The 18,605-nt window shown below is 43.0% G+C and overlaps 1 protein-coding gene across 1 annotated transcript; it reads right to left on the bottom strand.

The window, feature by feature from the left end:
• Window positions 1-214: 214 nt before the first annotated feature.
• Window positions 215-16,305, bottom strand: ABRACL (ABRA C-terminal like). Its single transcript, XM_088840788.1, has 3 exons — window positions 16,151-16,305; window positions 9,348-9,414; window positions 215-802 (listed from the first exon to the last, which is right to left on the bottom strand). The coding sequence occupies exons 2-3, from the start codon at window positions 9,406-9,408 to the stop codon at window positions 618-620; spliced, it is 246 nt and encodes an 81-aa protein (XP_088696914.1). The 5' UTR covers window positions 9,409-9,414; window positions 16,151-16,305; the 3' UTR covers window positions 215-617.
• Between the last annotated feature and the right edge of the window lie 2,300 nt (window positions 16,306-18,605).

The following is an 18,605-nucleotide window of genomic DNA, read 5'->3' as shown; positions in this document are numbered from 1 at the left end:
CCCCTACCAGTGTTAAGCACGTTATAGGCATCAAAATCATTATATTTAACAAGGCCCAGTTGTAATACTAATCATCCCTACTTTTTAAATTCTGTAGTTTTAAGAAAATATTTCTCCAAATTAAGACTTTTACTGCAGTTACCTAATGTTGATGCAAAAACTCAAGTCTGTGAGGTACATAAACTTCAAATGACAAAATAAGACAATAAGACAATTTTAAGGGAGTTATATGTTTTTATTACATAAACATTACATTCCTTGTGGTAGCTAGTCTTACAAGTTTGTTTCTTGATTTCACAGAATGTCCAATATCTGTAGAAATTGTTTATGAATAATTTATGAAACAAACATTCCTGGTACCCCCACCAAAAAAGCCACGTTGTTTACACTTTCCAACCAGATTCCTGAGAAAAATAATAGGTTTTGTTCATTTTACAGTGTAACACACAAATTTGTTTTCAAGATAGAAAAAAGGACGGACTTCTAAAATGAGTCTTCTTTTGTTTATAAAGTTCTATAAAAATACATTAAGTAGGTTCGTATGTTTGTCCTTTGACTTAATATTCCAGTTTACCAGAAGCAAACAAAAAACAATAAACAGAACTATGCAAACCACATTAATCTTGAAGCAATATAATGTCAACATCATCATGAACACCTTGCAAAAGTAGCTCTCCTGAGTATGTAATAATCTTCCTTCGTTTTGCCGCTTTGAGAGTCCCTACCAGTGCTTCAAAGAGGTTGGCACATTTGTCATCTTGGAAGAGGACCCCAAATTTCACACTTAATTTTCCATCAGCATCTAATTGAGAAAGCACAATGTTAGCCAATGCAAAGTCTGTTTATTGCCACCATGTATGGCAAATACATATCATCTTTCATAAACAACTGGAGGTTAACCAACATCACAATGTGACAGTCAACAGTCAAAAATTCAGTGTAACTTCTTGCCAGATTCAAAAAGGAATGGAGTAAATGCAATGTGTAGTATATCTTCTAGCCTTAGTATCATCTGTACAAAGAGTGGAGTAAGAACCAAGAAACATTAACAAAAAGTGAATGTGTTACAGTGCTTATATGGTTGACCATTCCTCTCTGTCTAAATTTTGATTTTTTTTAAAGGTTTTTTTGGTGTGGACCATTTTTAAAATATTTATTGAATTTGTTACAATATTGCTTTTGTTCTGTGATTTTGTTTTTTGGCCACAAGGCATGTAGAATCTTAGCTCCCTGATCAGGGATCGTACCTGCATGCCCTGCGCTGGAAGGCAGTCTTAACCACTGGACTGCCAGGGAAGTCTCTAAATTTCAATTTCCTAATTTTCAGTTGTTGAATCAGTAAAAATAACAAATATAAGAGAAACCCCAGATCAGGAACAGTATTTCTCTAAGTGTGTTCTGAACATGCTCAGAAACCCCAGGAAAGGAGTGGTGACCTCAAAAATGAAGAAGTCTTTATTTACCAGAATCTCTACATTATCTAGTTTGAAGGCCAGTTTTTAACATCGATGCTAAAAATTAAAATAAACACTAAAAAGAAATGAGCTATCAAGTCATGAAAAACCTGGAGGAATTTTAAACACATATTAGTAAATGAAAGAAAGCAATCTGAAAAAAAGCTGTGTGCTATATGACTCCAACTATGGGATATTCTGGAAAAGGCAAAACTATAGAAAAAGAGAAAACAAAGTAAAAACATCAGTGGTTTTCAATGGTTAGGATAGGGGAGAGGTGAACAGGCAGAACACAAAGAATTTTTAAAGCAATGAAGACACTCTGTGATATTATAATGATGGAGACATCATTACACATCAGTTCAAACCCACAGAATGTACAAAATCAAGAGTGAAATGTAATGTGAACTATGGACTCTAGGTGATAATTATATGTCAATGCAGGATCAATCCTAGAGATCAAACCAGTCAAACCTAAAAGAAATCAACCCTGAATATTAACTGGAAGGACTGACGCTGAAGCTGAAGCTCCAATACTTTGAAGTGAAAGTGAAAGTCACTCAGTCATGTCTGACTCTTTGCAACCCCATGGACTACAGATTCACCTGAGGACTGTCAGGGTGTTTGTTTGTCCATGGAATTCTCCAGGCCAGAATACTGGAATGGGTAGCCTTTCCCTTCTCCAGGGGATCTTCCCAACCCAGGAATCGAACGTGGGTCTCCTGCACTGCAGGCAGATTCTTTACCAACTGAGCTATTAGGGGTAGACTTATTGGAAAAGACCCTGATTTTGGAAAATATTGAGGACAAGAGGAGAAGGGGTTGACAGAGGATGAGATGGTTGGATGGCATCACTGACTCGATGGACATGAGTTTGAACGAAATCCAGGAGAGAGTGAAGAACAGGGAAGCCTGGCATGCTGCAATTCATGGGGGCACAAAGAGTCAGACACACCTTAGCAACTGAACCACAACGCTGCAGAGGCATCAACTATAACAAGGCACCCCTCTGGTGGAAGATGTTAATAATAGGGAAGACTACGCATGTGTGGGAGCAGAGGGTATATGGGAAATCTCAGCACCTTCCACCCAGTTTTATTGTAAATCTAAAACTGCCCTTAAAAAATAAAGTCTTTTTTTAATTAAGGTAAACAAAAGGTGGATCTTTGGTTAAAAGTCAATAAGAGGAAGTCTCATAGATAAGGGTAATCAAGGACACTTCCTCACTGTCAGCTGAATCCTTCGATCTACCTGGCTGAACATTTCACCCCATCCTACTGCAATGCTTCAAGTTATTCCCTCCCAAAGCTGTACCCCTGTGAAGGAGATGGCCATCACAGCAAGTTCTTGGGTTCCCGTGCTCCTCTGCTAGAGCACTTGACTTAATAAACTCCTACTGTGGGTGTAGCGAGTGCTGGGCACTAGAGGCAGGGAGAAGGAAGTATAGAATCACTTTCTAGCTATCAAAGAAATGATTTCCCCTCCCACAAGGAAATAACCATACACACAGTAGGTAGAAAAACAGGACAAAGAGGTACATGATTGTTTATCAAGACCAAGATGACTCTGGACTAGACCAGGAAGGGAAGATTTCATGACTGGTGGTAACTGTTCTGGACTTTAAAGAAAGAAAGTAAAGAAAGTGAAGTCAGCAGTCACTTGTGTCCGACTATTTGCAACCCCGTGGACTGTGGCCTACCAGGCTCCTCTGTCCATGGGTTTCTCCAGCAAGAATACTGGCATGGGTTGCCATTTTCTTCTCCAGGGGAGATTCACGACCCAGGGGTTGAACTCGGGTCTCCCACATTGCAGGCAGATGCTTTACCCTCTGAGCCACCAGACTTTAAGGGGCATATAATACAGAGCTTTAAAAACAAAACAAACAAACAAACACCCTGACAGTCCTCAGTTGAAATTTTGGCCATCTGCTAGTTGCTTGGCCTGGGAAACCTGCATAAATTCCCTAAGCCTGTTTCCTCATCTGTATAATGGGGATCTTAATACCTCCCACACTGTATGGTTGGGGACACAGTTCTGAAGCACAGAGCACAGTGTCCAGCCCATGCTAAGCACTAGATCAGTGATTACTGGTTCAATTATGAGTGAAAGAAATGGGAGAATATGCCAAGTCATAGGCACAGGTGAAAGAAGTTAAGTATCTAGGGGAACAGTGACTAATTTACTCAGCTCAAGTAAACCATCTAAGAGAAGAAGGAAGAAATAAGTTGGTAACAGAAAACAGGGAGTCTGACCATGCTTGGCCTGGAAAGCCAAGAGGTACTTGTTTGAGTCTTTCACTTCCAGCAGCACGACCCTTTGTTGGCAATGAAAACCTTTCGCTGATGACAGGAATCAGTACAGCTGCTGGGTAACCTGGTTGGTCCTTCAAGCTCTCTGAGCTGCAGTTACTTCATCCATCAAACAAGGGTAAAAATATCCCTCTCGGAGTTGTTACAAGGATTAAAACATAGAATGTAGGTAAAGTCTTTTATAGCACGCCCAGTCTATGGTAAATTCTCAATTTACATTAAATTTTTTAAAGCCACCAAAGGCAGAAACCCTGTTGTAATCTTGGAGTTCTCCTGCCCGCTAACCCCTCAATCTGACAAATGTCTGAGTGATGCCACCTTCTTTGTATCTTCTGTTGCTCTAGCCTTCCCTCTCCGTGGACAATTAATTCCAGGTCCCAACTGATTCTCACATGGCTAACTGTCAGACTCCTTATGAGTCTCCCCTTCTCCATTTTTACCCTCACTACATCCTCCACATTCATACAGAATTTAAAATGTGGAAGAAACTTTGTATGATACAAGCTTAATTGATATTCTTTTACTTTAATCTTTCAATGGCTCCCTAGCACCTTTAAGATAGAGTGAATAAGATTCTTCATCCTCTGCCCTTGCCTCACCTCTCACCTGGCTTCCTGCCATCTTATTCCATGCATCTTGTGATTCAGTCAAAATGAGCAACCTGCTATAATCCAGGGTGATAAGAATCACCTCCCCTGGTAACTTTGTCCACTTCGAGCCATCTACCTGGCATCCCAGATCCTCTTTTCTAGCTCAATTAGTTGTTCTTCAAAAATGGACTCAAACGTCACCTTCTCTGAGAAGTCCTCTTATGATTCCTTTAGTCGAGTTAATAGCGCTTCTTAAAAAATGGAATATATATCAATCAAAGCATTCATCATCAATTACAGTAATGAAAGCTACCATTTATTGAGTACTCAGTATGTTCCTAGAACTGTTCAATACATTTTACAGTCATTAAAACTCACTTAACCATTTTGTCAAAGATAAGACACCATTGATTGTAAGAAGCACCATTATGTCATGTTCCAATTAAACTGCCAATTTAACGATAGCATACCATGGATCATAAAATAATCCTTATTTTAGAGATTTTAAAGTGTGAAAAATGTGTCTCCAACACTCACTGAAATAGAGTAGTATCATCATACAAATAAGGAAACCAAGGCACAGAAAAGTTTAGAAATGTGCCCAAGGTCACACAGCAGGAATGTGGAAGAGCTGGAATTCCTTCCCAGAGTCTGACTCGAGAGCACACGCTCTTAATCACTTCCCAAAACATGCTTCCAATTTATCTGTCTTCTCACTACCTAAAGAGGCCCACAGGGCTGAGATGGACTTTTATTTATTTTCCCATCTCTAGCACTTGAGCACAAAGGCAGCACTCAAGGTACATTTGTTAAAGAATTTAAATCTCCAAATACACTTTATCCACTTAACTCTTTTCTATAGGATAAAAATCAGAAATCAAGAAAATCAGAGATACCAAGGGAACATTCCATGCAAAGATGGGCACAATAAAGGACAGAACTGGTATGAATCTAACAGAAGCAGAAGATATATATTAAGAAGAGGTGGCAAGAATACACAGAACTATACAAAAAAGATCTTCATGACCCAGATAACGACGATTGTGTGATCACTCACCTAGAACCAGATATCCTGGAATGCGAAGTCAAGTGGGTCTTAGGAAGAATCACTACGAACAAAGTGAAGTGATGGAATTCCAGTTGAGCTATTTCAAATCCTGAAAGATGATGCTGTGAAAGTGCTGCACTCAATATGCCAGCAAATTTGGAAAACTCAGCAAACCAGGACTGGAAAAGGTCAGTTTTCATTCTAATCCCAAAGAAAGGCAATGCCAAAGAATGCAAAAACTACTGCACGATTGCATTCATCTCACACACTAGCAAAATAATGCTCAAAATTCTTCAAGCCAGGTTTCAACAGTACATGAACCGTGAACTTCCAGATGTTCAAGCTGAATTTAGAAAAGGTACATGACCCAGAGAATGCCAACATCTGCTGGATCATTGAAAAAGCAAGTGAGTTCCAGGAAAACATCTACTTCTGCTTTATTGACTATGCCAAAGCCTTTGGATGTGTGGATCACAATAAACTGTGGAAAATTCTGAAAGAGATGGGAACACCAGACTACCTGACCTTCCTCCTGAAAAATCTGTATGCAGGTCAAAAAGCAACAGTTAGAACTGGACATGGAACAATGGACTGGTTCCAAATCGGGAAAGGAGTACGTCAAGGCTGTATATTGTCACCCTGCTTATTTAACTTATATGCAGAATACATCATGAGAAACGCTGGGCTGGAAGAAGCACAAGCTGGAATCAAGATTGCCGGGAGAAATATCAATAACCTCAAATATGCAGATGACACCACCCTTATGGCAGAAAGTAAAGAAGAACTAAAGAGCCTCTTGATGAAAGTGAAAGAGGAGAGTGGGAAAGTTGGCTTAAAGCTCAACATTCAGAAAACTAAGACCATGGTATCTGGTCCCATCACTTCATGGCAAATAGATGAGGAAAACAATGGAAACAGTGAAAGACTTTATTTTGGGGGCTCCAAAATCACTGCAGATGGTGACTACAGCCATGAAATTAAAAGACACTTACTCCTTGGAAAAAAAGTTATGACCAACCTAGACAGCATATTAAAAAGCAGAGACGTTACTTTGCCAACAAAGGTCCATCTTGTCAAAGCTATGGTTTTTCCAGTAGTCATGTGAGGATGTGAGAGTTGAACTATAAAGAAACTGAGCACCGAAGAATTGATGCTTTTGAACTGTGTGTTGGAGGTGTTTGAGGAGACACTTAAGGGTCCCTTGGACTGCAAGGAAATCCAACCAGTCCATCCTAAAGGAAATCAGTCCTGAATATTCATGAAAAGGACTGATGCTGAAGCTGAAACTCCAATACTTTGGCCACCTGATGTGAAGAAATGACTCACTGGAAAAGACCCCTATTCTGGGAAAGATTAAAGGTAGGAGGAGAAGGGGACAACAGAAGATGAGATGGTTGGAGGGCAACACCGACTCGATGGACATGAGTTTGAGCAAGCTCCGAGAGTTGGTGATGGACAGGGAAACCTGGTGTGCTGCAGTCCATGGGGTTGCAAAGAGTCGGACACGACTGAACTGAACTGAAGTGATGGGATGAAAAATGAAAGGCTTTAAAGAACTCTATTTTAAAAGAAAAAGATTAAACTCATCAATCTATTCATCAAATTTATAGTTTAGATTAGTCAACATTATTCCAGACATAACATAAATAATTAACCTTAATCTGTCAGTAGATAATGTATCTCCATAGATGCTTTCCAACTCTATTACCTATTACCAGGAATAGGTAAGTCAAGGAAGCCTGGTGAAGCTGCAGTGTTCAAAATATTTTCATCCTTATACAAGTTATAATAATTACCTTACAGTCATCTAGTTTGTAAACCTGCTTATTTTGAAGTGCAAGTTCAATCTGCTAAGTATTGGGGTGGCCAGTAAGTTCATTTGAGTTTTTCCATATGATGTAATGGAAAATCCTGAATGATATTTTTGTCAACCCAATATTATTCTATATGAAACTTACAAGATCTTATAAATCAGTGTTACCACAATAACAGACAGACAGACTGATAATATATAAAGATATATAAAGGCTACAAAGAGATTCCTAGTCCCTTTCACCATGAAAAGATAGAAGAAGTCCAAGACCTAGAAGAAGACTCCAAGTTGACCATGTTGGCACACTGATCTCGGGCCTCTAGCCTTTAGAACTATAAGCAATAAAATTTCTGCTGTTTATAAGCCACAGTCTGGAGTATTTTGTTACAGCAGCCCAAAAAGATTGAGACAGACTCCCAGCCTACATAACCATTAAGATATTAAATGTGGACAGAACTATAATTCAAAAAGGTAATACATGCACCCCTATGATCACAGTAACACTATTTACAAGAAAACGTGGTACATACATACAATGGAATACTACTCGGCCACAAAGAGGAATGAAAAAATACCATTTGCAGCAACATGGCTGGACCTAGAGATGATCATACCCAGTGAAGTAAGTCAGAAAGAGAAAGACAAACACCATGTGATATCACTAACATGTGAAATCCAAAATATGACACAAATGAGCTTATTTACGAAACAGAAACAGACTCACAAAAAGAACAGACTTGTGGTTGCCAAGAAGGAGGTGGTGTGAGGGTTTGAGTTTGTGGTTGGTAGACACAAACTATTATACATAAAATGGATAAACAAAAAGGTCCTACTGTATAGCACAGAGAACTATATTCAACTTCCCATGATGAACTATAATGGAAAAGAATACATATATATGTATAACTGAATCACTTTGCAGTATAGCAGAAATTAATACAATGCTTTAAATTAACTATACTTCAATATATCTTTAATGAAAAATATCACATTTGTTGTTTCATGTCATAAAGTTTGGAGTAATGTTACATAAGCAAAAGAAAACTACAGGGGATGTTTGATAATAATGACAATGGAATGTTCAAAGTACCTCTTGCTATTTCAAATGATTTGTGATTCATAAGTAATCACAGCTATATGTAAGAAAATCAAACTATAATAATGACACAACATTGTAAAGCAATTATCCTCCAATGTCAAAAAAAAAAAAAAAGCTACAATGACAGGACAACTCTTATAAGGTACTTTTTAAAGTTGTTTTTCACTTACATGATATAATTTTAAAACTTTGGGGTCCATTATCCCAGTTGTTGCTGAATACATCTATTGCTCTTACAATTTTTAAAATGCTCCCCAAACTATTACATGTCTGGTCTGAGATGTACAAAATATTGATACTTACAGTTACAAGCATAAGAGTTGCTTTCATTACAGTTTAGGAAAAGGGCACTAATACTACCAATTTTACATGTCTCAGACTTCATGGTGCTGCTTATATGCTGCTGAGGGAAAAGTTGACTTTTTTAAAAAAAACTACCCAAAGGATGGGTTCTTTTAGTTATATATACATAAATACCTGATTATACAAAATTCAAAAGTTAGAAGAAAATAAAGACAATGTATTGCAATTTCAATGAGTCCCTAGTCATTTGGCAATTTGCAAAATGGTGGCAGGGTAAAGCAGAAAAAAAATGAATTTTAATAGTATGACAAAAATTCGAACAAGATCCAATTACAACATTTCAATGCAGCTAGGTTACAGATGTACAGTGATTTTCTTTCCATTCAAAGGATAATCAAATAACTCAACCATTCTTTGTATAAGAATCACAATACCCCAATAGCTCTGTGTCTCCAGAAATTACTTCAGGGCTGAGAGCAGTTAGCTGACAGCTGCCAAAACTTTTAGGCTTCTACCAAGAGTTTGGAGAAGAAAATGGCAACCCACTCCAGTATTCTTGCCTGGAGAAAACCATGAAAAGAGTAGCCTGATGGTCTACAATCCATGGAGTCCCAAAGAGTGGGACACGGCCGAAGCGACTTAACACAGCACAGTACAGCTCCCAAAGAGTTAGTCCTTCTTGCTCTAAAGCAAACTCAGAAGAAACACCGTATCTATCATATAATACTTACTTTTTGAACCAAGACGATGAATTTCCTCCACCAAGAGTTTAACTTCATGATCCACATTCATTGCTGCCTGAGGGAGAAAAAAAAAATCTCTATTATTAGTTTCTAGATTCCATTACGCATATCTTGCCAAATCCAAGGGCCCTTGGTTTTTTTCATGTAGCATTTGTTACTATTAACTTACCATGTCCCTCCTCCTAAAAACACGTGTGTGATGTATCTCCCCCAGGTAGAGTACCTCCATTTCCCCCATCTTTATAACTGCCCTTGTGGGCAGTCCCACTCTTACTCCATGCAGTCTACTGGAGAGAATGAAGCCATTCTCCTTGCACCCGCTATTAACTCCAAACCCAAGCTCCGCCTGGCACCAGAAACACAAAGGTGAGTGACACAAGACCCGCCCTCAGGGAACTCATCATCCAGAAGCAGAGAAAGGCCTGGAATGACTAGCAATGGGACAAGCTCTCTTTGAGTGACGGGTCCAACGCTTTAAGGGAGCTTGAAGGAGAGAGCCACAGGTTTCAGGGAGGCTCCTGGGGGAAGGAGTGGGCCAGGTAAGTAGTTGGGAAAAGCATCGGGAAGAGAATATGTAAAAGCACAGAAACAAGGAGAAACCGCAGCACACCTGAGGCAAGCCTGAAACTAGGAGCTGGAGGTACCAGGGTAAACTGGATAAACCAACACAATCCCTCCCCTCTAGGAGCCCCGAGGTGAAAAAGGCGGTCCAGGTGGAACCCTCCGAATGCAATTTTAGTACCATGAGGTCAGTGCAGTGATGACTTCCGGGTCACAAATACTCATGGTCTTCCCCCAGCAGTTCATAATGCAATCTGACTGCAGTGGAGAGCCTGTGGTGAACACCATTCATCTTCGGATGAGGAAGGAATTCAGGGTCAGCATAGCAGCTGGGCGTTCCCTTGGCTCATGAGGTCCTCCATTGGCTGGATCTGTGCCCATCATTCCAGCCACCTCACATCTATGCCCTTGAATGCCAGGTTGCAGTTACACGGCACTTCTTTTCATTCCTCAAATGTCCCCTCACTCTCTTATGTCCAGCCTTCACAGGTACTGCTTCTTCAACCCAACTCTGACTCTTCCTCTTTCTTGGAGTTAACGTCTACTTGTCCAGTCCCAACTGAGATACAACTTCCTCCAGGAAGCCCTCCCTGAAACCCCAGAGTAGGAGTGCTCCCCCGTGTGTGTTCCCACAGTATTGCGCATCCACTTCATCACTTGACTGGAATGACCAGCTTCTTGTCTTTTATCACTAGACAGTGAGCTCCTCTCTGCGGGGATCTGACCGTTCTGCTACTGTGGGACCCCGTCTGGGACCAAGAGTAGGACTTCAGCAAATAATTGGCTGGCAAACAGGAAAATGAGCAAAGGCATGAGAGGGGATGAAAACACCTGTGGGAGTTATTGCCAGGGAGCTGCTGATTTCAGTGAGGCCCAGAGACGAGCTCTAAGGGGAGGAAGTGGACTCAGACACAGAAAAGGAAGCCTAAAGGGGGCGTGGCAAACAGCTACAGAAAGTGCGAGGAGACAGATATCAGCAAGAAACAGGGAAGCCGCAGGGAGAGCTGAAGGAGAGAAACCCAGCTCTGCTGGAGCAAAGAAGTAAAGCAGGAAAGGGGGAAGAATGAGTTTCGACAAGAAGGAGCAAAGAAGTAAAGCAGGAAAGAAGGAAGAATGAGTTTCGACAAGAAGGAAATAATTTACACTGGAAGCAGCAATATGAGGGTGAAAAGCACGGGCAGAAGAGGCATCAACGCAGCCTGTTTTAAGTTTTCCAAATTAAATAAGGGATGAAAAGAGCAGGACGGCCGGAATGGTATACTTTGGGGTGATGATTGATCAGGACCCCAGATTTCTAATAGCTAATAATTAAAAGCACCACTACCATCTGCTACACTTCTGTGTAAATCTTTTAATTTAAGAAGCTTATATTGCAACAAGATGGGCTTCCCTGGTGGCTCAGTGGTAAAGAATCTGCCTGCCAACGCAGGAGATGCAAGAGACACGGGTTTGATCCCTGGGTGGGGAAGATCCCTGAAGTAGGAAATGGCAAAAACCCATTCCAGTGTTCTTGCCTGGGAAATTCTATGGACAGAGGAGCCTGAAGGGCTACAGTCCACGGGATCCCAAAAGAGCTGGACGGGACTTAGCGACTAAACAACAACACTGCAACAAGATGCAACATCTTAGGTTAATGCAGCTACATAAAACCCGGTTATCAAAAATTAGTGTCCAAATTTGAACTTTATATTTATTGGTGAAATTATAACATTATATTCAATTCAAAATACAGTTTTATAGAGGCACTAAAACGCTAAAATATAACCAGAGGACACAACTGAAAGACATGCCATGAGATTAGTGGTAGGGAAAAAATCCTGTTAATGTCAGTGTGTTGAATAGCTGTTGTTTTTTTCCCTGCTCAGCAATGGCAAGCCACTCCAGTACTCTTGCCTGGAAAATCCCATGGATGGAGGAGCCTGGAAGGCTGCAGTCCGTGGGGTCGCTAAGAGTCGGACACGACTGAGCGACTTCACTTTCACTTTTCCCTTTCACACATTGGAGAAGGAAATAGCAACCCACTCCAGTGTTCTTGCCTGGAGAATCCCAGGGACAGGGGAGCCTGATGGGCTTCCGTCTATGGGGTCACACAGAGTCGGACACGACTGAAGTGACTTAGCAGCAGCAGCAGCAGCACCCTTTCTACCTTCTGGCACCAGCAGTCCAATTTTTTTTTTTTTTTTTTGATAGAACCGTTCCTTCCTTGTTCTTACCTCATGGATCTTGGGTGGAGCCTCATTCTGGACTCCAGGAATGGTTCAAAGTCAGAGTAATTGGTTAGGAGCATAGGATAGGTGATCCCGCTTTGAACAATGGGGTCAGCCCAGGAATTTTGCCAGACTACTAGTAAAACAACACTCTCCTACTGGGCTCTAAGTTTAAGGCCGGCCGGTATATAAACGGCTACCATGTGAAAACAGCCTGTCAGGAATAAATCCAGCACAAAGAAAATTTCAACCATGCATCAGTGATTGAGCCTACATATGACCTTGGAAAACTCAGCAGTGGCCACAGGACTGGAAAAGGTCAGTCTTCATTCCAATCCAAAAGAAAGGCAATGCCAAAGAATGCTCAAACTGCCGCACAATTGCACTCATCTCACACGCTAGTAAAGTCATGCTCAAAATTCTCCAAGCCAGGCTTCAGCAATATGTGAACCGTGAACTCCCAGATGTTCAAGCAGGTTTTAGAAAAGGCAGAGGCACCAGAGATCAAATTGCCAACATCCGCTGGATCATGGAGAAAGCAAGAGAGTTCCAGAAAATCATCTATTTCTGCTTCATTGACTATGCCAAAGCCTTTGACTGTGTGGATCACAACAAACTGTGGAACATTCTGAAAGACATGGGAATACCAGACCACCTGACCTGTCTCTTGAGAAACCTGTATGCAGGTCAGGAAGCAACAGTCAGAACTGGACATGGAACAACAGACTGGTTCCAAATAGGAAAAGGAGTACGTCAAGGCTGTATATTGTCACCTTGTTTATTTAACTTATATGCAGAGTACATCATGAGGAACGCTGGGCTGGAAGAAGCACAAGCTGGAATCAAGATTGCCGGGAGAAATATCAATAACCTCAGATATGCAGATGACACTACCCTTATGGCAGAAAGTGAAAAGGAACTCAAAAGCCTCTTGATGAAAGTGAAAGAGGAGAGTGAAAAGGTTGGCTTGAAGCTCAACATTCAGAAAACAAAGATCATGGCATCTGGTCCCATCATTTCATGGGAAATAGATGGAAAAACAGTGGAAACAGTGTCAGACTTTATTTTTTTGGGCTCCAAAATCACTGCAGATGCTGACTGCAGCCATGAAATTAAAAGACGCTTGCTCCTTGGAAGGAAAGTTATGACCAACCTTGATAGTATATTAAAAAGCAGAGACATTACTTTGCCAACAAAGGTCCGTCTAGTCAAGGCTATGGTTTTTCCCATGGTCATGTATGGATGTGAGAGTTGGACTGTGAAGAAAGCTGATCGCCAAAGAATTGATGCTTTTGAACTGTGGTGTTGGAGAAGACTCTTGGTAGACCCTTGGACTGCAAGGAGATCCAACCAGTCCATTCTAAAGGAGATCAATCCTGGGTGTTCATTGGAAGGACTGATGCTAAAGCTGAAACTGCAATACTCTGGCCACCTCATGCGACGAGTTGACTCACTGGAAAAGACTCTGATGCTGGGAAAGGTTGGGGGCGGGAGGAGAAGGGGACGACAGAGAATGAGATGGCTGGATGGCATCACCGACTCTGTGGACATGAGTTTGAGTGAACTCTGGGAGTTGGTGATGGACAGGGAGGCCTGGCGTGCTGTGATTCATGGGGTCGCGGAGAGTCGAACACAACTAAGCGACTGAACTGAACTGAACTGAACTGATAACCTTGGATTTTCCTGTTACATGAACTAATCAATCTTCTGTGGTTTTGCTTATGCTGGTTTGAGTTTCTGTCACTTGCACTCTAAAGAATCTTGACTTTTAAAGTTAGCCTTAGAGATGACCTGCTGCTTTAAAAAAAAATAAAACTCCATTATGTACTCATGTGAATAGTCTTGTTTGTGTTACCATATTGGGTAGAACAGACAGGTAAACAGAAAGGCAGATTTGGAAGCCATAAGAGAAAATATTTCTCTAATAATCAAAACTATCTAATGGAGAATAAAGTTTGTAGAAGTAGTAGGATCTGTGAGGGTTGACAAGGAAATCAGCCCACATTGGACAAAAGGTAAAGGGAAATGTCCAAGGGGATTACAGTCTTCTCTAATTCTCAGATAGTTTGATTTCCTCCCACCCAGAATATTCATCTCTTTAACATCATTTTCCATTCCTTCCACCCACCACCATCCACATCAGTCAGTTTTCCTTTAAGGATGAGACTCAAAAAGGAAATCCCACTCTTAAGTAGTGTGAATATGTGCATCACATTTGTTCATCTTTTAAGAAGGGAAGACAACCAGAATTTCCTTATAATAAATTACACCTGAGGCTCCTTATCTGTGTTTATTCTAAAAACCTTGCAAAGTATTATTTATCCCTATTTTATGAATGATGAAACTGACTCAGAGGGGTTTCTCACAATTAAATGCTATTTTTACTTCATCATTCTGCCTCTTCTGCTGTTTTGGGGTGGGGCTGGTTATTATGCAAATAGAACTAAATGTAAAGGTAAGTTGTATTTGTGTGAAATATTTGAGTACTTATTAAGACAAAACCCTTAAAAAGCAAAAAAGGCTCCCTGCACTGATCCTTTGGAGTAGGAAAATGACAGTCTTAAAAACTATTGCTAGCCTACATAACCTGGCATGGTTTATTTCTTTTGATTATTTAATGAGGACAAAGGAGTATAAAATACTCTGCTGCACAAACCTCAGAAGGTCCACAACATTTTTTTATGAGGACATAAGCCTGGGGCTGGTGCAAGCAGCAAGATCAAGAACAATGAGAGGCCATGGGCAGAGCAAGTCTAAGGGAAAGAAAGAGCTGGGTCAATGGGAGGCTCAGGGGAAGGGGATGGCAGATGCTAGCTGAGCCCTCTCATTGTGACAGAAACCAATTAGGCACTGTGCGTGGGAACCACAAAGAAAGCGGAATGTGGGCGGACTGGGCCATGTGTGAAATGCTCCACTTTCAGTAGGCACTTGAAAATATATTTAAGGACCCTCTTAACAGTTTTGTGGGTTTTTTTTTAATTTTTGGTTGGTTTGTTTTCTTAAGTTTGGAGGCAATACCTGGAGATTTTCTAAAGTCAAGGAATATGCCTACTCGAGTGGGGACATCTGGGAATCGGGAGCCACTTGTCCTCACTAGGGCTGGCCACTCTTTCCCAACCCTCCACAATCCCCGACGAGCAGCTGGTGTAGGTCAAAGAATGACTGGGTTCCTTCCCGCCTCCTCGCACACACTCCATATTTGGTCATCCCGGAGCCGAGTTGGGAGCTGGCCGGGAAGGGGTCCCAAGACCCTGTCCCCCGCAGGCCATCAGACGGTCCTCACAGGCACCGCCGCAGAGCTAGGGAGCGCAAGGCTCGGCCCCCGCTCCGGGGCGCACTGCGGGGTCCGGGCGGGCTCCCGGAGAAGGGCAGCATCCGAATCCCGGAAGCCTTTGTCTCCGCGAGGCCCGCGCTCCCCGGCGATCGGTGCGCCCCAGGCGCGCCTCGAGAGCCGGCGCCCAAACCCAGCGACGCAAACGGACCCGGCTTGGGGCTCCCCGAGCAGCTAGTGTCTTCTCACTACCCCCCACCATGTACACAGAACGCGGAGCGTTCAGATCCGCACCCGCCGCCCGCGCCCGCACAGCCCACTGCCCTGAAGCCACCGAATCCCTCGTGGGGAGCCTGGCCCCTCACTGCCAGTCTGTTCCCGCTCAGTTCTGCGGAACTGGCTCTCCAAGTGCAAAGCCGGCAAGTTGCTCCGCGGTAAAAAAAAAAAAAAAAAAAAAAATCTTTATAAACGCTGCTGATCTCCCTGCCCGGTCCGCCCCCTGCAAAATGTCACGTGAGCCGAGTACGGAAGTCTGCCAGAGAGGTGGGGGGTGCGGGGGCGCGCCCACGCGGTCCCAAGCACCCGGCTCAGCCCAATGCCAGTTATACCCTCCAGGCGCCTTAGCCCCCTCTCTTCCCGGTCCTGGCTTTCCAACCTCAGCCCACGATCCCCTCCTCCGGCTCTTTGACCTCCCCCGGCTACCCCAGTCCATCCTTTCTACCTGGACGCCACTTTCCAGGGCGATCACTCACCTCTCTACCTCCTGTTCTTTTCCGAGAAAATTGGGGCAGCGTCGGTGCGGGCTGGTTGCCTTCTTCAACGCACTGGGGAGGAAGAAGCCGAGGAAGGAAGTGACTTAGGCAAAGAGAAAGGCTGGTTGGTGTGCCGCAGGCGGAGGGCGAGCGGGGGGAGGGGGGGAGAGTTTCAGCGCTCAGGAATGGGGCCGCCCACACTCCGGGGGACTAACCTAGGAGGAGGAAACTCTGGAGCGGAGACGCCAAGAAGGGGGCAGACCCCGCACAGGTGGCGGGGCGCTGGAGGCTTCTAGGAAAATGCATCCAGTGCTCCAATTACCGCCACCTTTGCCCCGCGCCACTCGGAGCCAAGGAGCTCCAACCCCCGCATCTTTTCCTGGAAATTGACTTCCTGCCAGGATCTCTCTCCGAACGCAAGAAAAAAAAAAAAAAAAACTCCCTTAACGTGCAGAATGCTGAGATCTCCTTTGCCTGCATGCTTAGTCGGTCTGACTCCTTGCCCTCACGGACTGTAGCCCGCCAGGATCCTCTGTCCAGGGAATTTGCAAGGCAAGAATACTGGAGTGGGTTGCCATGCCCTTCTCCAAAGTATCTTCTAGACCCAGGGATAGAATTGGTGTTTCCTGTGGCTCCTGCATTGGCAGGCGGATTCTTTACCACTGGGCGGAACGTAAGCCCCGGGCAGGGGGCTTTCAGAAAGATACGAATATGACAGCAGGGTGGTCTGATTTGCGAAAGAAAATGCAGTTTTGAAAACTGCTTTACTGCAAAGAAACTTTACTTGGATAAAGCTGTTATAATTCTTGGCCCTGGGTTAGTGTAGATTTCTTCCCCTCTTTATTCATTATTTCCTACATGTAACCGCATAATTCAATCATTTTATTCATACATCCATTATTATAATAACTGTTATTTTAATCTCTGAGTGTGTGTGTGTGTGTGTGTGTGTGTGATGTTTGTTCTACCTGGTATCCTTTCAAAAAGGAAACCAAGCCCCTGCCAAGAGAACTGACCCGAACTATTCCTAGGACAAAGGTTGCACAAATAATTGCCCCCAAAGTTCCCCCCTAACCGCTGTGGCTGATTGGATTAAGAGTGGTCATGTGACCCAAAAGACACAGTCCATAAACTGGCCATCACCCTAGGAGGTGACCTGGAACAAACAGTCCTCACAAACGAGCACTCTGGATCATCAGATAAGCCAATCAGATTCTCCCTTGGAAATTGAAAACGGAGAATGAATACAGAGAATGAGCTCTCTGACAGGAAGGCTGAAGCTGAGAGGGCTTGAGTCAGAAATAGGGAAAATGGGCCTCACAAAGCAAAACACTGGAGTAAGCAAAAACTAAGGATGAAGTGGAAGGTGAGTACGGGTGGAAGTGGTAGAAGTGCCTCTCAGGGAAGCTGAGACCCAGTGATATATTAACAACAACAGAGACCTGCTCCAGAGGGTAATGTGAGTATCCAGGTCCCTGCGGCTGCACTGCATCCAGCCATTTCCTAAACCGTCCTAGTTACCCTGTCAGAGTACACGCCTGTCACTTCGGGTGTGACTTTGAATGAGTCTCTGTTCCCTACCACCAAAAGATTACTGTCAACAAAGGTCTGACTGATCAAGGTTTCTCATGTCACGTGAAGTTTAATGTGACTCCAAAATCCTTTTGAGGACTATTTTTTCCTTACTAAAACAAGCTGAGAAGTAATAGTTTGTATTTTTCAGTCTATACAATGCAAAAAGTGTAATTCAAGAAAAGAGCATATTTAGCAGTTCTCGGGGCAGCACCTGGCTCCTTTGGTTTGTGGCAGTTCCTCATTTGGATAATATCCAGTGAAATGAATATGCCCGTGGTCATGTGTGGATGTGAGAGTTGGACTGTGAAAAAAGCTGAGCGCCCAAGAATTGATGCTTTTGAACTGTGGTGCTGGAGAAGACTCTTGAGAGTCCCTTGGACTGCAAGGAGATCCAACCAGTCCATTCTAAAGGAGATCAATCCTGGGTGTTCATTGGAAGGACTGATGCTAAGGCTGAAACTCCAATACTTTGGCCACCTCATGCGACGAGTTGACTCACTGGAAAAGACTCTGATGCTGGGAAGGATTGGGGACGGGAGGAGAAGGGGACGACTGAGAATGAGATGGCTGGATGGCATCACCGACTCGATGGACATGAGTTTGAGTGAACTCCGGGAGTTGATGACGGACAGGGAGGCCTGGCGTGCTATGATTCATGGGGTCGCGGAGAGTCGGACACGACTGAGTGACTGAACTGAACTGAACTGTGCTACTTCTTTACAAGTAAGTAGTGTTTCACAGTATTCTGCCAATGGGGGATAAAAGAGAGACAGAAATAAATTACTTTCAGTTCAGTTCAGTCGCTCAGTCGTGTCCGACTCTGCAACACCATGAATCACAGCACGCCAGGCCTCCCTGTCCATCACTAACTCCCGGAGTT

This window comes from Moschus berezovskii, chromosome 10, assembly GCF_049115385.1.
Source record: "Moschus berezovskii isolate FMDL1 chromosome 10, NW_MosBer_1.0, whole genome shotgun sequence".
Taxonomy (NCBI): domain Eukaryota; kingdom Metazoa; phylum Chordata; class Mammalia; order Artiodactyla; family Moschidae; genus Moschus; species Moschus berezovskii.
The sequence above is the reverse complement of the archived record's forward strand: the minus strand, read 5'-3'. Positions and strand labels throughout refer to the sequence as shown.

Coding starts and splice junctions, on each gene's coding strand:
- ABRACL (XM_088840788.1), bottom strand. CDS start 9,408: ATGAATGTGGATCATGAAGTTAAACTCTTGGTGGAGGAAATTCATCGT. Junction 803..9,347: donor TCATCGTCTTGGTTCAAAAA/GTAAGTATTATA, acceptor TTTCTCAATTAG/ATGCTGATGGAAAATTAAGT.